This window comes from Lichenostomus cassidix, chromosome 6, assembly GCF_008360975.1.
Source record: "Lichenostomus cassidix isolate B80296 chromosome 6, HeHo_3.0, whole genome shotgun sequence".
In the NCBI taxonomy this organism is placed as follows: domain Eukaryota; kingdom Metazoa; phylum Chordata; class Aves; order Passeriformes; family Meliphagidae; genus Lichenostomus; species Lichenostomus cassidix.
In genome coordinates, this window is record NC_139487.1 from 22,697,600 (window position 1) to 22,720,447 (window position 22,848).

At 37.5% G+C, this 22,848-nt stretch overlaps 1 protein-coding gene across 4 annotated transcripts in view; it reads right to left on the reverse strand.

The window, feature by feature from the left end:
• Positions 1-22,848, reverse strand: part of DLG5 (discs large MAGUK scaffold protein 5) — a 97,173-nt gene that overhangs the window by 33,455 nt on the left and 40,870 nt on the right. For all 4 annotated transcript variants that reach the window (XM_085064010.1, XM_085064011.1, XM_085064009.1 and 1 more), the window contains exons 3-9: positions 16,682-16,847; positions 11,395-11,538; positions 10,607-10,790; positions 6,985-7,244; positions 5,587-5,899; positions 1,498-1,728; positions 317-501 (exon numbers count right to left, since the gene is read on the reverse strand). In XM_085064010.1, the coding sequence (XP_084920136.1) occupies positions 317-501; positions 1,498-1,728; positions 5,587-5,899; positions 6,985-7,244; positions 10,607-10,790; positions 11,395-11,538; positions 16,682-16,847 (1,483 nt within the window). The remainder of the gene's footprint in view (positions 1-316; positions 502-1,497; positions 1,729-5,586; positions 5,900-6,984; positions 7,245-10,606; positions 10,791-11,394; positions 11,539-16,681; positions 16,848-22,848) is intronic.

Below are 22,848 nucleotides of genomic sequence, written 5' to 3' on the forward strand. Positions count from 1 at the left end.
TAAAGAATTATGTGCAGGACTACAGCTACAGCAGGATTAAGTACAGCATGCCTAAAAGAATGCACAATTGGCTGTTCCTACACAGCAGTGCTGTTAGACTCAATGGTATTTACTAAAAACATTTTGGTTATGGAAGCACAGAAAAAGACAAAGATCTTGTAAGATGCCCTCTTGTAAGATGCACACTTGTTTAACAAATTACAGTGTGCCAGCTAATGCAGAGAGGGTGCTGGCAAAACCCAGCCATCCTAGAAATGCATTAACTGCACAGCAGGTGTTACAGAGATGACTCAAGTATCATCTAGCAGTTGTTTACCGTATACTTTCCCTTTCTGCAACAATCTTATCCCGCTCTTGAAAGGCCCAATCCCTCCTACACTTGGCTACTTCTGCTTCCTGGACAGCTTCCTTTAGTTCTTGTGACATTGCCTCATATTGTTTCCGAAGCATTTCAATTTCTTTGTTTGCTCTTTCTATGTCTAGGGTAGCAGAATCTTGTATCTAGGAATTAAGAAACACAGATAAGTATTTTAGGCACAATTTTTAGGTACATATGCACAAACAGCTTTTAGAATATATATATTGCCAGGTGAATTCAATGTTTTATGTTTTGATGAAAAATATCCATTTATTTTAACAGCAACTTTGGGGGGTAAGAGGAAATATAAAATCTGCTGTAATGCATTTCATCCAGTAGCACACAAATTTGTCTAACTACACGAATAAGAATCCTCACTTCAAAATAACATCAGTGAACGTTTAATATTTCAGACATGACATTCTGTGCTTCAATTTTTTTCTACTTAGCAGACAAAAAAACCCCTCAAGTATACTTAGAAATCGAATACACTACTACATGCAGTTATAACACGTATTTCCTGCATTAACACCTGTTATTTACCCTGGGACAAGAATCTCAAGACATGGGATTCATACAGGTCCCTTAATTCCAAAGCAATATAATTGGAGAGCAATGGAATTGAAATTAAGTTTTTATTTAATGCTTCTTGTTTTAGATAAGAATTACTTTATTCTAAAGTTAACTTGTCCCTCTAAAATGCTCTATTTTGAACAAGAGAGATGGTTACAACAGTAAGACAAATACACAGAGAAAACTCCAAGCCTGCAGCACAATAACACAAGCCAACTACAACAGTACCACAAGCTGTAGGCTTGCAAACAACTGCATGTGGTTAATTTCAAGAATATAAATGAAAGTCATGAAGCTAGACTTACTAACTTAGAATTCGGTTAAAATCTAAACTTCTTCTATTTATATTTGCAAACACAAACTTAATGTGAAGCACAACGGTATTTCTTTCAAAAAAGAATTTCTGTCACTATGGTCTTGAAGAACATATGTGCACATGTATGTATTTAAGAGTAACTTGAAGAAAAAGGGGAAAACTCCCAATGTGCCCAGACCTTTATCCTCTTGCAAATTAGTGACTCAACTAAGCTAAGAAAGAAAAAGGCATCTGTGGAGACTTGTAATACCTGACGGGCTTGATAATATTCCCTTAGCAGATGGTCTCTCTGGATGATAGCTTCCGTTCTCTCTTTTCTGGCAACATCTCTTTCTTCCTTCACTGTCTCTATATCCTTGCAAGCTTGATCAAGTTCCTTCTGGGCCTCAGCTTTGTCCTTCACTTCATGACAGTATTTTTCCAGTAACTCATTCCTCTCACAAATCGCTCGATCTCTTTCCACTAGAGCAGAGTTCAGTTCCTAAAACAAGATCCATTGTTTGCAGTAGGTTAAGTTCAGAAGGAAATAGTTCATCTTTCCAACTAGATACATGTCATGACACCTTAAAAGTCTAGAGAGTTTACCATTAATGCTCTGAACAATGGGAGCAGATCACATTACATACAAGTAAATACTGGCAAAGAATATTAAATGTGGTATTGAAAATATCAGACCATCACACGAGCACAGTGCTTTGTCAAAAGTAAGCAAGATTCTGGGAGCACTCATAGCTTTGAGGAACCTAAATGAGAAAAGGTTATTAACCAGACTGTGTTGGTGTTTAAAAAATAAAAAATACAGCAAAGAGTAAGAATATATTACAAATATTTTTAAACAATTTTACAGGACTGAAATAATTTAGACAACCCAGCTACATAAGCATCTTACAGCTTCTCCATAAATTTTAGAGGACCATTAAAGTTATAATATGCCATTAAGATAACAACGTGCTACAGAATGTTCAAAGATAAGACTATAATATTCTATAAAGCAGAATCACAGAACATCTTAAATGTGGAATTCAACTGCATTATAATAAAGATAAGACAAAAATAGAAGTGTTCTAAAATAGAATCTGCCCTTCTAAAATTATTTAAATTAGACTTCCATTACAAGAATGGATCATTGAAAAAATGCCATTTCATGCTACTAAATTTTCATATGGCTCAGCTCTCTAGAAGCATTCAGTCAATGGCTACAAAGAAGTCCTCCCACTAACAGGCACTTCTAGCTGGAAACTATCCGTGTTTTGATCACAAAAAGCTTACCAGAGACAGCTGACATTTCAGAAGCAAGAGGAAAAAGGGGTTCAAGTGCTTAAGGATAGAAAGATATAATGTCATAAACTGATTTTCATTCTATTTACCTCTACAGTTTGCAAATAATTAAACTAAGTATGTACAGCACAGATGACAATTGCATTTTGCTTTACTAAAAGAATTGCTCTTGAGAGATGCATCTAATTAAGACCAGTCAGACTATTAACAATGACATTAAGAGACCCATTTTTGCTATGGAGTAGCAGACAAACACTGGAATTAATGGATCACTCTTGTCAATCAATCTCCATCACCAGAACACCCAAGTGCTTTCAACACCTGTAACAGGCTCCTTGCTCAGTACCTCTGAAGAGAGGAAAATCCCTGAACTGTATGTTGGTGCAAACAAGTTTTAGTACTGAAAACACCATTTTGAATGGTTTAACTAAAGTTTGTATAAAATGTACATTCAAATGTGTGTGTAGAAGTTACACAAAAATATTAAGTGTTTTCCCACAAGCAGCTGAGATGAAAGGTACCAAGGCAGAGGGAAAGTTCTCAGCAAACCCTTCATTAAACAAGGGTTTACAGTACTTTAAAGTGACTGGAAAAAAAAACACACACTACCACAGTTTAATCCAGCATGTTCAGTATAAACCATCTGAGTAAGAGCAGCCATTGCCTCCAGTGGTCAGTGGGAAAAATTTCACCTCTGTCTTTTTTCCTGTGACATTTGCACAAAATTACAACATGACAGCAAAGGGAAATGCACCATTTGGCACTGACTAGAACAGCTTCTGTTTGAAAACAGTAGAGCAGTTTGAGTTGAATGATTCTGGATTTGTGAATTATTTTCATGTTTTAAGGAAGTTCTCATATCTGAATAAAACATAAGGACAAAATATAACAGATCTGAGAAACAGAGGGGAAAACTGGCTATCACTGAAATGAAACATAACATTCTAAGTACTTGCCAGAGCAAAAGATTATAACAAACAACCAACATGACTGCAGAAAGGAGAGAGGGAAATCTCTAACATCCAATCCCTCGCTTACAGTGGCTGAGTTCATGAGAAGTTAATCCAGAACTGTCCGTTAGTGCAAAAATCATAAGATTTCTTCTATAATTTATAAATACAAGAAAATTAGTACATTTTAGATGTCTGTTGAACCAGTAAGTTTAGGCATGTGAGACTAATAAAAGGTTACATGTTTCACTTGGATATTAACTGTCTGAGCTCATCAGTAGCTGCTCAGATACAATGCCTCAGCAAATCAACCTGTTCTCCATTTCAGATGCTTTACAATTTCTCTGGGACAACAAAGGTACACTAGCAAACACAAACTTCAGGGAAGAAACTACATTTAAAATTACCTAACTGGGTTCAGTGCTGTTTCAAACAATCAATGAGCACTACATAATAGGGCACTTAAAGGTGCTATATGTCACAAGGAAAGTGAAAACCATTAAGTTGCCTTTTCAGAGAGCACCAGAACCCTGACAGGATTATCCCACTTACATGGGCACATGTTTCAGGATACTGTTTCAAGTGAATCAATACATTGATCGATACATTTTTTCAATGTTTCAAACATTTTCCTTGACAGAACTAGAAAATCCCTTATGCACTGAACACAGCTGCAGCAAGCCAGTACTGTATGACACAAGAACATACCTCTTCACAAGCAGAAGAGTCATAGCTACAGAATCAAAAATGAGACAAAAAGACAACTCACAGTACTATTTTACACCTTTTAGAACATTACAGAAGTAGTTATTTCTGCTTTCTGAAGGGCCAGTTCTGAGGGTGAAGAAAAATGCATGTCTCTGCCTTGCCAGCACCAGACTCACCAGACCTAGGCTCTTGCTGATTCTTGTTCAAACATCCCTTTAAGTCAATACCCACGTATTTAAAATTTTAATTCCCTGCCCCTTAAGGCACCTTTGGCAAATTACTCATAGTGCCACAATGACAGATATAACAAATTGGAGCAGAATGACTAATTGTGGCTATTTCCATGAGTATTCCCAACCTACCCTGATCCCACTGAAATCAATAGACATTTCAACTGGCTTAAATGCTTTGATGAAAGTAGAAGAGGTATGAAACATTTTAAAACCTCACTCACTGTAGAGCTGAATTACTGAGCTGATAAATATGCAGGGCTGAAAAATATGACTTCTTAAAACCAGAACTTAGTCATATTTAGAAGCTCTGATGCTACATGTCACAATCCACATTATGTTCCTCAAAAAATGGTTATTTATTTCTTTAAAAGAAAGCTCCACACCTTAATTTTTTGTAAGAGTATTTTGTTCAGGTGTAATGCTGCAAAAAGAGTAAAATGAGATTCATAGGCAATGGAATACATTTGCTTGTATCTATTTCATGCTAAATTAAGTATTTGTAAACAAATAGTCAAGTGAATGCATGTCAGCGGAAATGAAACTGAGCAGCAAATTGTGTTCTGGAAATCATAACAGCATCATTCTAACATGGGTGTGATAGAAGCATTTCAAGAATGTATTGCTGAAAAAAATACAAAGTTCTGGTTTCATACGCTTTAAGGCATGCCTGAATTCTAAAGAAAAAATCTTCAAAATATCCTCTTTAACTTATAGGCAGTAGAAGGGCAAATGAGTAGGAACATGCATGTCAGCACAGGCTTTGCAAAAGTATTTGAGATGACTTGATCATGTACCGTCTTAAGCCACAGCAGATAGTTTCCAGTGGTTCCTATAGAGGTTAAAAGTGAAAAATAATGAAGATTTAGAGGTATATTACTATAGAGAGCATTACTTAAGAAGGTATAAAAGACTAACACAGCAAAGAAAAGGATTTATAATGTGCAGAACAGAATTAAGTCCAGTGAATAGCAAATTTCAACTGGAAAGGGTTCTGTTAAACATGGAAGCTTGCTAAATTGATAGCAAAAAGAACTGCTACAGGAAAACATCAGAACACAATTTCCTCTTTGCAGTGGATTCCTATTTTCCATTAATCAGTCATACATTACTGATTCCAGCACCAACAACATATACTCACTTCCCTTCCCCATTAAAACAATAGGTTAATACCTGTCTTAAAGCTTCCATCTCTTCACTGGCCACACGTTTCTCAGAGGAAGTGTTCTTCAGCTTGGACTCAGCAAGCTCCAGTTCTGTTTGAAGCTTATCTACCTCTTTGATTACTTGATCTCTCTCACTCATTATGAGGCGGTACTCATTGAAAACCGAATCCCTTTCTTCCTTGTATTTTTCTGCATCCTTGGCTGCTTTCAGCTGCATTGTTTTGAACCTTGTCACCTCTGACTGTAATCGCTCCATCTCTCTCTGCAGCTCTTTGTTTTGTGCTGTGGCGTTGCTTAGCTCCTGCTGCACTGATTCAAACCTAAAAACAAGTGGAAACATCAGTAAGACACTTGTTACCCATTTTCACACATTAAGGATTTGGCTGGGTAACCAAATGCATCCATTGGTAAAACAAAACCACACAGAACTTCCTGGAAAATGTATTCTCTGTGCTGCAAAATAACCACTGCTTTAGGAATATTAGCAAACCTTAAGGAATATTAGAGAACCTCTTTAAGGACTCAACCACAACAATTATTAGAAACCATTTACAAACATGGAAAACCCCCATTTTTTGGCTTTGGTCTGTGGGAGTTGTGTATCATCCCTAACAGTCAATGAAAACATTCTTAACACACCCACGGATGCTCTTAATGGTCCTTGTGTGTGCTGATGGTCTCCCTACCCCGTATTGTTAACAGCATAGGCTTGGTATGGAGAAGGAGCAGAGAGGGAGGGTACATGTGCTATGACAGTGTCTGTGCACCTCTTTTTGTGCTGCTCATAGCAGCACCTTGTCAGTGAAGCATGAGTCCCAAACACCTGTGGCCAGAGAACTCTGCTGCCAGCCCAAAACCCTGTCTCAGTCCCCCACAGTCTGCAATTCTAACACCATAAAAAGTTAACTTATGCTTGAGAAGAGCTTCATTTGCAAAATACCTTTAGAAATTATATTCCCTTATTGATTTGCTTTTAGTATTTAAATAAAGATATATATATACAGGCTCACTGTGCATTAAAGAGTATGGTTGGAACAAAGTCTGAGGTTTAACAAAACTCTAGTTAGACTATAAAACAAACATAGCTTAAAAAGCAGAGCAACCTTTCCTCACACAAGCTAAACAACAGTTAAAATTCCTCATACAATTCCAAAACTGTAACTGGCAAATTATTTTCTTAAGAAAATGCACCATTTTTTCAAATTAACATCCCCATCACACATTCTGGAACCTTCCAGAAAATTTTATATAAATACAAATGCTTACTCATCCCACCCACCAATAGTACATACACTACAGAAAACTTTTAGAAAAAAGATTACAAAGGTATTTGGGATACTACCACAATGAAAATAAGGTGCTACATTAGAATTGATACCTCAAAGGTATCAAAACTTGGTTATACCTCCTAAGAGAAGATGAGTATTGCTGCTGGAAATGAATGGCTGTGTCCCTTTGCTTCATGAGCATGTCAATCTGTTTCTGAAGGCGCCTGTTCTCCTCCTCAGCCTGCTCCAGGCGGCTCAGATCCGTGTTGTGACTCGCGATCTTCTCGTTGTACCGTTTCCTCAGGGCATCGTAGTCCTTCTTCACACCCTCCAGCTTGTCCATGGCTGTGTCGTAAAGTTTATTTAGTATCTCTGATGATCCATTTTGCTTCATAACCTTAAAAAATGCCAGGATCTCTATCAATAACCTTTACTGTTCATCGGTTCAAGAAATTTGATTTAAAATATACACATAAGAAACAAAATTGAAGCAAAATTAAAACAAAAACATATTAGCCAATTTCAGTAATCATTCTTTGTAATGACTAAGGAAAGACTGAACCTCTTCTAAGTGCTACAGCTACTCTAAGCATTATTACATCTGCTTTCTGTTGAGTTAAAAGTCTGCTTTATCACAAGTGCCCAAGTGTACAAAAACGTCTCTTTAATGGCAATTGCTATGAACGCCCATTAAACCCATACTGGTTTTGAAGTACTTGTAGTTTTACCAAGAGGTAATCACTACTTGATGACCAAGATGAAAGTAGTAATTTAGGAGATGCCCACTAGGTGGCATTCACGATAAGTTGCCTGCATCCTTTAAGAATGAATTAAATAATTAAAAACCTAATGAGAATAAAATCCCCCCAAAATATGCTATACACTCAGGCATATTATTTTAATATTCATACAATATTTCATCTGAGAACTTCCCACAGAGGTTTGTGTTTCAAAAATCATACATAAAATATGAACAGGATGAGAAAAATCCATTTAAACGTGAATGAAGCCTGACCTGAATCTTAGTTTTAAATTAATTTACATCAACATAGGAATCTTGCTGTAAATCACAACACTGATGATGCATGACCAGCAAAAACATAAGAAAGCCCTAATGAGCATCAGCAAATTTAGTCACTGCTCATTCTCAAAAGGCAAAAAATATGCCTGAAATAAAGCCTAAAGGCTTAGCTTCCTCCTGCCCCCTTTTTTTTTCTTTTTTTTTTTTTTTTTTTAAGTCTATGCTCCTTTTTTTCTAGTTTTGCCTTTTAAATTGAAATCTGGCCCTGATGGAGCAGTGGGAAGAAAAAGGAATGCTCCATATAGAGAGGTGCCAGGAATTATATAATACTAACATTAGCTTACAAAGGTATGTCCCTAACTCTCTGAAAATAAAAAGTATTAAAGCACTAGAAGAAAAAAAGACAGAAAACATGAGCTCTATAAAAATTTGAAACCCAAACCATAGCAGCTATCCTGCACAGATTGGCAAAAGAGTATCTTCTTTTGCATCGTACATTCAGAGTAAGGACCAGTTGCTGAACATGGAGGAGCCTGGATGCCTGCAGACCAGAAGGAAAGGGGAGAGCAAGACACTGCCCTCTCTTCACTGCCCAGAGGTGGTGGCTAACAACTGTCATTGTTAACAATCCACTTTGCTACACAGGCAAGACAACACAGACAAAAGTTCTTCAGCCTCGCACTGGCCTCCTCTAACTAACCAAGATACATAAGAGCAGTGAGTCTTCATAAAGCAGGCCTGGAACAACACTGCACTTGGGCTATTTTCAAATCCACCCCAATCCTCAATGGATTCAGTAACATATCCCACACAGAGCTGGATACATGATTAGCCAGCACGCTTCAGTAAACCATTTCAAATAAGCTAAACACGTAGTAAGCTGTAAGCATAGGTAAAATGTAAATACATAGATTTAAAACCACCCAAGAAAGCCATTTTCCTGAAGACTACTTCCCAAAGGAGTTTAAGAACAGGTTTGAGAACAAATTATTGAAGAATCCAAACAGAAACAAACCACTTCTCACTGTCTAAAGCACATAATGGAATATATTTATGTTGAAAACACCCTAAATAATTAAAGAAAAGAAGGACTAATATACAAGAAATTGGATGGAATTCATCATAAACTTGCTAACAGAGATTTGCCAGAGAAAGATGGACACACCACTGCAATAAACGTCTCCCATTTAAAATGCCAGTGTGAAAGAAAGTAAATAGTCCCAGCTGGCCCAAGGAACACAGCCGTGGCAACACGAAACTTCATATGTGAGCAGCAGAAACTTAAGCTGGTCAGCTGCTACACAGCAAATCCATGACAATCCCACACAAAAAGTAATTTGATCAAAAGCTTTTGCTCTCTGAGGCCACCAAGATGTACTCTGTTATGGCCTGACAACGAAACAACACGTCAGAGGGATCAACACAGAATTAGACTAATTCATACGAGAAATTACAGGGACAAGATAAGACTTTTGGCACCCCTTCAAGACACCATGATTCACTCTGACAAGCTGAGAAATGGAGTTACACAATTTTCCCACTAAGAGTCACATACATAGTTTTCTTTAAAGGTTTAATCATGATGTTGACATGACACTGGATTTCTTTAAATCAATCCTGAAAATGATACTTCAGCCTCCCTCTGCGCTTCCAGATAATTTCAAACTTCAGGACAGAACCACAAAATAGAAGAGCCTTCTCTCAGAGGCTTTGCATCCCTGCTGACACACAGACTAGTCAAACTACTTGCTCAGGCTAACACAGCAAACCGTTTCTGCAGTCTTCTGAACCAGGCCACTAAACAGTTTCACAGGAGAACTCACAAGATAGTGTTAGAAAGATGGATAAAAAGGAGTAACAAATCTTCACTCCTCCTTACACTACCCTCAAACACCTCCTAAAGTACCATTCAGCACATCCAGCTTGCTTTGACCTTTGCCCCTCCTACCCTAGCAAATAATTATTTTGGCTTGCATAGATTTTGCTTCTGAAGCCTTATGTTTGACTTGCAAGTTTGCCCTGTGAATCAGCGTACACACAGTGAACGGAGATATTCTGTTTGACCATTCCACATGTTACTGTAACAATTCTAACTAAATGAACAGAATTTTTCATAGGTGAATAGTGGACCTGATACAACCAGTAGCTCCTTAGCATTACTCTTTTTAAAATTTGACCTGATACAACCAGTTGCTCCTTAGTATTACTCTTTTTTTTAAATTTTCAGAACATGTGAACAACGCTGACCTGGAGACAGCCTGTGATACAAAGTTCTGAAATGTCCAACTCTTCCAGTCCTGAAAATTCTGTCTCTTTTTGTTTCAAGTTCAAAACATTAATCAACCTTTTGTGGTTCTCCCCCAAAAACAAACAACAAACATAGCATGCAAGTTTGAAGTAAGCCCTGTCCCATAAAATAATACCCTAGGAAAAAAGTCATCTTTTTAATCACTTTGCAACTTTAAGTTAGATTTTTGATGCCTCTCTACCCACTTAAAAAAAATATCATGCATATATAATCCTCACGTACACTTTTTCATCTCTGCATCTAAATATCCCTTATTCTCTTTTTTCCAGTTATACAAAGAAAATTAATTAGTAATCAAGATGTCACTGTCTCCCCTGATACTGTACAAGGTAAGGAGGCTATTTCAGAACCAGTAAGACATAAAAGGCAGCAATACTATTTATGAAAGGAGGAATCCCTTCCAGCACAGACACTCCAGGCTGTAGCTCACCTGCTGCTGCTGGCTACGCAGGTCTGTGATCTCCTTCTGATCCTCATCGTGGAGTCTCTTCATTTCCTCACACGACTGCTGGAGATGGTTGTGTTCCCTCACCAGCTGTGTGTTCTTCCTCTTCAAGGTGTCCATGTCCTCCTTCAGCTGGGACTGGTCACTCAGCAGCCGACTGTGCAACGTGCTGTCACGGCACACAAAAAATGCTTTTAGAGGCCAACTTGCAAGGACAAAGTCCTGGAGCAATTCATTTCAAGCATGAGCTTCCTACCAAGAAAGCAGGTCAAACTAACTCAATTCTGCATATTTGTGTATTCCAAGCAGCAGGAAAAACACAAAACCAGAAACAAACAGGGATGTAAGTATGAAAATACATGAAAGTACACAGCACTCTTAAACCTCATCAGAAGAGACGAGGGATTTATGCCACCTGTCAATGCCATTTCACAGCCATTAAAAGCAGGCAAGCAAACACAAATGCCATAATACGATGATTCTCGAGATATCAGGAATTATCCCACCAATCATCCCACTTTTGAGCCCCTCAGCTGAGCAGCAGCTGAACAAAACATAGATGAAAACAACAAATCTCCTTGTGTGCTACTGTTTTAAAAACAAACAAAACCCCCAAACTATCCAAAAAATTCCACAATTCTGATTCAAGCATTGATCTTGCAATTCAGATGGAAAAACAGCATTAAAAAATTAATTGATTACCATGTTCTAATAGTTTTTGATCTAGCACAGACTGGTAAACTCTTATGTTGTACAGCTTTACTAATACTTACTGATAAAAATCTGCCTCTTTTGCTGCTTCTTCACACCTTTTCAGTGTCTTGGTGTGTTGGTTCTGCAGAGACTGTAGGTCAGACATGGCCTTCATACACTGAATCTTCAGCCTTTCATAATCATGATTTGGTTTTGGACTAGGCCTAGCATGGAAAAAGAATATGAGGTCAAACATTGGCTACTGAAGTGAAGGAAAAGCCTGGGAAATATCTATCCAATAAAAAAATGCTATCATACAACGACTTCATATTTAGGTTATAATATGCATTAATTTAAATACTGACCAGTTCCCATTAAGATGCAATCACTAATAAAAAGTCATTGACTTGAACCTGTATTTATTAGTTTTACATTGAGATGTAACATCTAATAACGGGCTGACTTTGTCTATCACTAACATGGTCAAAAAGAGTACTGAGCCTGTGCATCTCTCTCTTCTGAGCAGCAATACTACCCCAGAGCAGAACTTCAACTGATACAAGAACAAGTCCATCACAGCACACTCAGCTTTCCTGTGCCACCATGTCAAACCCTCAGAGACAAAGCCCAGACCAGCAGTGAGGGCAGGGCTGGAAGAGGCTGCCAAACTCAGCTGGGCATGCATGGAGACCTGGGCTAAAAAAGCTTCTCACAGGCAGCAGATGGAAGACCTTGTCTGTAACTCCCTAGGAAAAATAGTTAGGCTTGAGAGAAAGACTTCCAATGGGATACCAAACACACATATCTGTGCCAGCAGAATTGGACCTGTTTGACCAAGTCATTCTGCTGAATTACATACCTGACTCTGTGCTACCATAGTTTTTTAAATTGCTATAAATGAATGAGAAAACATGTCAGAATCTACCTCACATTTCCATAAGATAATTATTTGAAGACAATTTGGTTATTAGAAATCTCCAATACAATATAATCTCCAACAAGCAGTTTTCAGTAAACTGGAAAAAAGAAAAGCCAAAGTCAGTCAAAAGAAAAATTTAGACTCCAATTTCTTTGGGATGATTGGGAGAGAAATTTTCTAAAATAACTTACATTTTCAAGCAATTGACCAGCATAGATTAAGTCTAGAATGTATGGTATTTGTATGTGATACCTTTCTTTATAGATCAGAATTAGATTTGTATACCACGCTAGAAACTAAATTAGCAGGATTGTCTTCTTGCTATGTAGCACTAAGCTTCTAAAAGAGACTCCAAATTGAACTGCTCCTCCTCTGTTCACTCACAGGATTTTTGCACCATTGAATTTTCTAGTTTCAAAATGAAGCTTCTGACATCTGTCCCTCTACCCTCTCCTGGGTCTCTTATAACCCCACAGGCAATGAAAAAAAAAATAAACAAACCACCAGGAAAGAAAACTAATGCTTCCAAAAGAACACAACTGCTTTCCAATTTAACACTGCTTATTCTCATATCAGATTTGCTCCATTGCTGCACAGCTCACTCTTCCTCCTTCAAACCTCAAACTCTCCCAAATGGCTTCTCTGTAAGCACAGCCTGAAAAGCAATCAGAATTTTCTTTGCTTCATACAAAAAACAGCAATATGGATTCTGGAACTAAAAATGCAGCTGGCAATTGAATCAAAATCAAAATGGTTTCGCACTACTGCAGCAGTAAGACTTGTTAAAAAAAAGTTTTAAAAAATCTAAAAAACAGAAATGCCAGCCACATCTGGTTCCCAGATTTTCAGGGGGTGTGTGTATGATATAAGGTACGTTTTGGCAACTCAGTTGCATCTGGGTTGCTGAGTAGTGAGGCCTTCAATTGTAATTCCTCCTTTTCTCCTTTCTCTAGAGAAGGGCTTCTGGGGAAAAACAAAACAAAAAACCATTCTTTGATTAATAAACTTTACCCACAATTAAAATCCAAAATCATATAAAGTAGCCAAATGTTCAAGTCATGTCCACAGGGGTGTCTTTTAGGGTGTTCTTTAATTCATTCTTGAGGGGTACCAAAAGTAGAATGTTACACACACAGTATTATGGACACTAATGCAACTATTGAAGGATTATTCTTTTAAAATACAAACCTAGTTAGCATAAGTTAAACTCAATTTGAAATGTTCACACTCTTGACAGAATCACTAAAACCCCAAGTTATTGATTTAAATTAGACCTTAGGGTAAAATTATTGAGAGTAGATACCATCTGTCCACGACAGTCTTTAAATGACAGCATTAATTGGAGCACAGTTTAACTCTCAATTGTAACATTAAGTTTACTGAGACCTACTAACAGATGTTCATATTAAACTATTAGGCCAGTCTGAAAGCTATGGTTAAACTTGTTCTACAAGTCTAACATCTATCATGTGTACTCATATATTGCTGAAGTAACACTGACATTATTCTTAAAACAAAACAAAACAAAACAAAACAAAACAACAAAACCCAAACCAAAACAACATTAAAAACCCCAACAAACCACCATAAACATATGGTGACCACGTAGGTAACTACACAAGTCAGCCAACCTACACAATGAGGAAGGACCAACAACGCCACCAAAAACATTCTGCATTCTACCTCATCAACATGAAATAAAAATCACATGGATATCCAAGGCCATATGTTCCACACTGTTGTTCCAAGGCTTCATGTCTCAGCAAGAAAAACAGGACTAAGAACAGAAGTAATATTGGTCAGAAGTCAAAAATCAAAACTATGGCAACACAACAGTCCATTCAACAGCATGCACTGGCTGACTCTCGTTTAAGCAAGATCACTACAGTTTTATGCTATAATACCCCAGAAAATACCAAAAATTATTACTTCAATAAAGGAGAAGTATCTGTTACTACTTAGAAAGCATTTGTTCAAACATTAACAAAATTTAAAATGCTAGTGTCAAAGGCCCAACTGTTTTCCTGATATTTGTGTAAGAACTTGAAGAATCCTTTGTGCTATAGTGGAATTACCCTGACCATAAATCAAGGCCACAGTGAGACTGGCATTTACAGGCATCTGATGCTGACGTAAAAGCTAATGCCTACCACAGGTCCAATTTTGTGGGCAATGCCTACCTAACAATTTCCAAGTTGTTACAGTACCATTTACTACTGAAATTCCAGTTATAGATTACACATAAAATGGTCTCTTCCAAAAGACAGTTCTCAGAGGTTTTATTTGTCTTGTGGTTCTCTTTTCCTATTACTATTATGGAAGTAATAATAGCAAGTATAAGTCTACCAAGTGCAACTTGACCATGCTAAATTTGGTCAAATCTGCTTAATCACCACTGCACATGCACATACACAGTCGCTGTCAATCCACAAGCACAGCATGAGCAATCCTACTCCTGTCCAGCAGGATGGCACATGTTGATCTGATTCAGCACATCACAATCCACTGCTGTGGCTCCTCTTCCACTGCTCTAGACTTAGTCAACATTTGCTTTGGAAAACAGCTCTCAGTTTTGCAACCTCCTCAGCCAGCGCAGCCCAGAATACGAATGTGCTGTGAGCTGTTGTGAAGCGTCCAAGGTGACGTGTCAAGGTCTGCCTCTGCACCACCTGTGTTTGGTACAGCCATAGTTACAGCAGCATACACAGCCAGGAAAATAAAGCCAGGGTAGTAAAAGTCACCATCCGCATAATCATCTCTCAGCTTTCACACTTCAGCATTAAGAGTTTACCATGTCTGGGCTTTGACTCCTGGAAGGCTGAAGATTAGTTTTAAAAGAGGAAAGAATTCAAAAAGTAAAACAAATGCCAATAAGATTTCAAAAACCATAGATGTGTATGCAGATGGGAGGAGCAGTTGCTTTTACACTGAAGGAAAAGAATGACAATTAATAATCTTCAATCATTTCCCACTCTGCAAATATTTGATTGTTTGGAAGCCAGCATTCTCCACCTAACATGTACTTCCAAGGACTGCCCAAATACAAGGTTTATTTTGATGGGTTGTTCTTGAAGCTGTAAACATTTGTGTTTCATACAACATACAAATTATACACTGAAAGCAAAGGATTGATTTGACAAAGAGAAAACTAGGGCAGTCTAGAGGACAGCTCATCAGAACTTTATTAATAGCATCCTGGATTATGCAGAAGATTATTGTGGGCTATAAAATCCTCTATGCCTAAGCTCTAGTAACTTCAAAGAAGAAATCCCTCTATATAACTAAGTAACTGGAAGCTATGCAAAAGATGTTGGCATTTGACAATCTTTTCCTTTCCCATCCCCACAATGCTTTGAGAGTCTTATATAGAACATGATGCTCTTAAAGCAGCCCCCAGAACTCAGAGGGAGGAAGGGGGCATTCAGATGAGAAGCTACTGAGTTAATAAAATGTCTAGATTCTCTCAATGCCAGTTCACTGGTTCAAATCTTAATCTTCTCAAACAGACAAAAAGTTTAATTAAACCACCTGATCACATACAGACACAGCTGATTAAGTAACAAACAACAACAACAAAACATTTAAGTTCAGGGAAGCTACACATCATGGCAACACCCCCCGGAAAATCTGTTCTTTGCTCTTAGTTCAGATTCCGTGACACACAATTTTTTCCCAAGGTTCCATACATATGCAGGCAAAAAGTGCTCTGTGTACCCAGACACATTTAAACATTAGCAGATCTTTACCTCTTCAAAATAAACTAATTCTATTTCCTCCCCAATAAAACCTTCATTACCAATTAACTCATACTCTGAGTACTATCTTCATCATAGCATGTCAGCCCCCCAAATTAGAATGAGCTAGATAAGCCTCCTGGTCTTAAAATACATGTTCAGTGGAGGAGAATTCCTTATTCTCAACGTATTTTCTCAATATATTTCTGCTACAACTTCCCCAATGTACGGATACCGGGAAGCTGATCTTCTAAAAACCACTTATTCCGCTCAGCAGAAATCCAAACCTCTCCCTCTTTGCAGAAGCATAGGAATAGCTGAGATTTTTTTTCCTCTCCTAATTTCTGTTCTCCAGCCAAGTATTCATAGCTATTTCCCTTTCTTCCCTCTTGTTTTCAAAACACCAAATGCTTCAGCCACTGTCTTCTTTCTCTTCCCACAACAAAGCCTATGAAGCCTAAATAACTTCTTTGCTTTCTCTTCTCAACACAGAGATGAAACCTTCTCCCCTCAATCCCACAGAAAAACTGCTGGACAAAGTGGGAAGAGGCATTCAACAGGAAGTTCTGAAACATGGATGTGGCCACATCACCAGGGTGCAAGCAACATATGGACATTGCAAGTTCCTTATAGCTTTACAGGCAAGCAGGAGTAAAGACACTGGAAAACACTACTGAAGACTAAATGAAAATGCTGCATTTCCCTTCTGTTTACCTGCAGTCATCGAAGGTTGATCCAGGAGATGAAAGGGCAAGTTGCTTGCGCAGCTCATCCCTCTCTCGAGTCACTTGACGGAGCTGATATAAAATAGTCTCCAGCTTCTCACTCATTTGTCTCGTCTCTATCACAGGGGGTGGAGATGATGCTTTACCAGTCGTACCTGAGAAAGAGATAAATAATTGGCAGTCAGTGAATGCCTCAAAAGAATAATAAAATTTCACTAAAGAAGAAAATGCTAATTTAAAAAAATCCTATATTTCTGTTTGCAGAAACCTGTTCAGAATGAAAAAATTAATAGAAGCTTTCATCAGTGAGTTGAAAGAAGACTAACCCCAGTTAAACATTCATTTTAGCAGAAACATCCCATGATAGCAGAAAGACCCTGTGTTGCAACTCCAGTTTACATGGGTAGGCTCCTTTCTTACTCGTGAACTTATAAGTAGCTTAAAAAGCAAGCAAGTTTGTAGAAACAATTGCAAAGACCTAAGAAGCTATCTACTGACAGAAGAAATAGGCAAAAAAGTTATTTAAAATAAAGAATAGCGACCATGCTTAAAAAAAAAACAACCAAAAACAAGAGCAAAGTTCACCCACATCAACTTACTCCAGTGACAGTTGAGAAACTACTACAGCACAGGGGCTCTTTTCCTTTATCTAGCAGCACAGAAATACTATTCTGCTATGGGCTACAGACAACATTTATTTTAAATTCAATTCTGTGCTTTCACGCCACAGTTTTTCAGTCTAGTATGTGGAGTTAAAGATTTCACTAACCAACAAATCATGAAAACTGGCTTCATTTTTAACAACATTGGCTAACACAAGCACGTTACAATCACTGCAACTGGACTACACATCCAGTTTCCTCTAAGGGGCAGTCATACATTAAAGTGTTTTGTGGGACTTTTTAATTCTCAGCTTCCCTAAATCAGAGCTGAACAATGATGGCTACTGTCTTCTCAGACAACTGTAAGAGAACAATGATGTCTTCCTCCCAAGAGAAGACAGTCTGACATATAATTTCCTTACACACTGACAACTAATTCAACCCTAATTTCAGTTCTGCTCATTGAAAATTAAGTTGTAAATGTAGTTTTGCTCACGTGTCTCTCAGACACATGAGAGCAGACTCAAAGATACAGGTTACAGATGTGAAAGTTAAAGGCTTAAATATATATAGGTGATTATTTTCTACTCAAAAGAAAAATTCTAGAAATAGTATGCAAAATTATACAACTGAAACAAGTTGCTGACATATGTATTAACTTGGTAGTACGTACCTTTATTATGCCTTTTTTAAATTAACAAAGCAACAAAAGATAGAATAGTAAAACAATGCTCTCTGATCACTGTCTTTTCAAAGAAGGAAATTCCAAATTATTTCACTGAATCAAATGCTAATGAGTTGCAAGGATTGGCTTTTTATCTCTAAACCCAGTTCATGAAGGTGCTGCAGAATGTAAAAACTCCCTCTAACTTTCCAGCAGAACTACCTGTCCTTTGAAGTTCCCACACCAAAAAAACTGCAGCATCAGGGCTATCATATGTACAACATCTACAATAATAGGATCCCTGGCTTTATACCTTCCAGCTGACACTGTAATTCTGTAATGAGAATTTATGAGCACAGGCTGTTCTTTTAATCTAACTGTTGCCTAATAATGTATGCAAGTGCTCTAATAGCAAACTGAAGAAATAAAAAATTGCAGGAACTTTCTACAGGAGGACCTGCACTCTGTAGAAGAACACAAACTCACATCATTCTGACGAATTCTCAGTGGAGGCTACTTTTCCTACTACTTTGTTTCATTCCTGCATCCAGACAAAGCCCCTTTCATCTGAAAGGACTAAGGATTTCACACTTCCAAAATGGAGTTATCCTGTCTTTTAGATGAGAAATTGTCTACATATTTTTATAGGAAGTTTATACACTAATCAGTAATAATACACATGATACAGGAGATATAGGAAATAAATAAATAGATACAAAGAGTCATAATATGTATTCATTAGAAATAGTTTGAACACATCAATAAAAAAGGAATTTCGTAAACAAACTAAAAGGTAAAGGCAGACAAATCAAATTCAGGTACTGAAAAGCTGCATGATCTTTGGGAAATTCATTGGCAACCTGCACATCATCTCACTTGAGCTGACACATCAGAGGATGCGTGACACAGAAAAATCCCTTCTCATCCTTACAGAGGAGTTCAAAAGCTTATGTCATCCTGGGGCTGCTTGCAAGCAAAACAGATGAACAGGATGCAAGAGGTCAAGAGGAAGGAGGAGATGAATCAGGAAGGCTGCTGTGCACTACATGGAGGAGAGGGCACTGGATTAACAATAGCCCATCACTAACATCAGTGCTAACCCCAGCAGCAGTCCCATGGACAATGTCTGCTACACAAGACCTACACAAGCATCCAGCAGATGCCTTGGGGATCTTTAAACACAGTAAAAGCAGGCCAGTTCTACTTCAGCTCTCCACCTCTTTCCTCCCCCAACAGCTTTGACAGCATCCAAGTGACAATCTTCTTCAGGCAAAAACATTTGTGCACACAGTCCCAAAACTGTGCCAAGAAAGAAAAGTCTGCTTTAAATAAAGACAGACTAATTAGCCCTAGGAAAAAAAGCTTTTTTGACTAATGTGAAGCCACTCGTCTTAGTACCAAAAAGAGGTTATTTTTCATTAACTTGTCAGTTTTTACGAGTACATCAACAGATACTTTCATCTCTAATGCAATGATATTTTTGACACATAATATCAGCCATGAGATGTACACCTGTTAAGTAAAAACAGAGATCAATATAATCCAGTTCTTCTACTCCTATCCTTAAAAGAAGATTCACAATTTACCTTTGCTTGATTTACCAACAAACTTCCATTTTCAACAGCTCTACAAAAGGTCTTATAAAGCTTAAATTACATTTCTGAATGCTTAAAAAAAAAGCACACACATTCAGTAAAATCCTTTTTAATCAGAAAAATTCCATAGTCTTGGTGTCTTTTAAAGGATCTTTTATAGCTGAACACTGAAATTCTTTTATTGAAATTCTTTTATTGCATCTGACATCTTGATGCAGCAGAAGGAAAGTGACCTGTGCTTCCAGCTTTGTATTCTTTTTCCATGTGACTGCATATGTTACACAAAAGTACTTCCTTTTGGTACTTTAGCCAGTCAAATCAATGTTAAAACTCACAAGCCTGAAGGCTAAATCTCCATTATCTAAATTATGCCACTTTTCAGTAACTCACCTTCTTTCTCAGACAACCTGGATTTCTGAAAAGGCACTTACTGCATATTCTGCCCAGTGTAACTCATTCATCTGTTGTGATAAACCTCACAATTCATTTCTGACACAAGTTGCACTTGGGTTCTGAGAAGTTGACTGTCACTTCCTGGCCAGTGTCCAGGTGAGCAGCACTCCACCAAGCCCTGGAACAGCTGACAGCAGCGATGTGTTGTGTTGAGAACACACTTTGCCCGTAATGCAGTGCAGTCATTAAGTCCTGAGCATGCACTGACTTTTATATAAAGCAAGATTTTGCAGGATTTCCATCACAGGTTGTATAAAAGAAAAGCCTTAAAAACAGAAGCTGGAGCAATCATATCTTCCCTACTATAGCCCAAGTGCTGGACTTCACAGAAACCATGAAGATGCATTAACTGCAGCTCATACTGAATAAAATTCTTGATGATTACTCTAATTGACAATGATTGAAGAGATAATATGTCCACATAGAAACCACTGCTTAGCTGCATATTTGGGGAAGGGGTAACATATTTTTTGAAGAATAACAGAACATTTTAACAGAAACTGGGCTGGAAAACTTATTAACCTGACCAAAATGTACTATAATGCCAAACAAACATAATGTTGAGATAAGAAAATGGGCACCAATGCATAAACAGCTAGTTTTAAGAAATATCATCTTGAGTTATAATAAACTCCTTGGTCTTTGAGAAATACACTTGTATGACAGATTTAACTAATTCAGAAGGCAATCTGTCACAAGCTAACAGAATGCCTAAATTTTACAATGATTTTTCTTCAACTCATAAATTTGTGCTCCTTCCTGCTTGAAAACAAACAGGAACTGTACTCATTGTACAATCAAGCCTTTTTCATTGTTTCCTTTCATAAAAAAGAAAATCAACAGAGATATTTAGGATATTACTTCTTAATGGCCTTGTAGATCGTGACTGAAAACATTAAAAAATACTTGCAAGATGCATTGCAAAGCATGACCAACAGGGTTTCTCCGCAGGCTAGGGAAAGCGTCGAGAGTAAAGACTTATGCCTGCTGTAGGAAAATGTGTTATAAAATATTTACTTTCATTCAATAATTTGTGAGGACTAGAAGAGGGTTACATTCTAAATTACATTGTAGTTATCATTTAGATACATTTCTCCAGATATATCTTTTGAAGTGATCTTGAATCATCAGAGAGCACAGAACAGAATTACATGCAGGTGAAAAAAAGCATTAGAAAAACAAAGAGCAGTACACAGAGAAAAGGAAACTGAAAAATAGAATTGTGAACTGCACAAACAGTTTCATTTGACAGACAGAAAACCTAACAGGTTATCAAAGCAGAGACAATCATGTAACATGCAAGGACAAAAAGATGGGTAGCACTTCAGTATATTGTTTTAATTCAGAATATAAAAACTTAAACAAAGCCAGCAGCATCTAAAATAAACTTTCAACTTCAGTACATTTAAGACTATAGGAAGAAGTAAACAGTGGTTCTAGAAAGGTCAACATGAAAGAAAATCTACAACCTAATACTAATAGCAGAGGAGATGGAGCGCTGGGTGGTAAAGGCAGATGCATCAATCTGAGAAGTCCTTGCATTCATGATTCTCAGAGTAAAATCAGACTGAAGTTTAAGTGTGTGGAAGAGTATGTTTATTCCAAGTTAAAAATCTTGTTTCCAGCAAGAAAATAAAATAAAATAAATAGAAATAAAAACAAAAAATAAACAAAAAAAAATATTTCCAGGAAATAAATCTATATGAAGAGTTTTAATTCAATCATTAAGACCAAATTTTACATGAAAATGACTTCTGAATACTAAGACTGATTGGCGAGGAGGCAGAACAATTGAAAGCAATTACTGCAATAAAGAAAAGGATTCAGATGTGGTGTACTGGTAGTGCTCCTACTGCCTTTTCTCATTCATTCATAGCCTTTTAGCAAGTGTAATATTGTCCCTCGTTCATTGGTGTTAATTGTTAAGGTGTCTTTAGGAAATACAAACTTTGTGTTATTAAAAAAAAAGGGCAAGAAATGCAATAAAAGATGACCATAGGCTGTCAGGGGAAATAAATAACTCTTTCAGACGAGGACAGAGTGTTTATTTTTGACTGAAAGAGCATCATGAGCCACACCTGCAACTGAACAATTCCTGTAAATAGTGAAAACAATTACTTTGTTACATACAGCTGTAGAAAGTATGAAGCAATAAACTGAAATCACAGCAACATGAAAGGACACTTGTCAAAATGGGCAACATGAAAATGAGGAGAGAAAGACTACCATTGTTGGGAAGGAGTCTGATGGGAGGGGGGGATGTTTGCGTTGGAGTAAGAATTGAGGCTCTAAGATTAAGCAACCTGAAATGCAATTAGTAAAAAACTATCTGTAAATAGCCTATCAGGCTGCTAAGCTAAAAAAGTTAAGCAAGGAAATACTGTCAGTTGAAGTCTAAGTTGGACAACTTGGTGGAGACAGATAGATGACCACCTGAGGGCTGCAAGGAAAAGATGCAGAATTACAGAGCCAGTGGTGGTGTTCATTACAGATTGCTACGTCCATGGCATGGGGGTTCAAACTAGATGATCTTTAACATCCCTTCCAACCCAAGCTATTCTATGATTCTATGTAAGCTCCCACAGCAAAATGTAGCAGTGACAGGAACAGAGAAGAGTACAAAAAACCCACTTGGATGAAAACGTGATATCACTTGCAAAGAACTGAACAACTGGAAAAACAATAGCCTGTTAAAAGATAAAGGTGATAACATGCAATATTAGCATAGTGGAATAAAGAGGCGACAAGACTGGCAGCTGTAATCAAAACAATGCAAAGAGGTCTGGCTGTGTAAAGAAGAAATTTACACATGTGAAAAGATGGAATGTCTTTTCCACTCCAA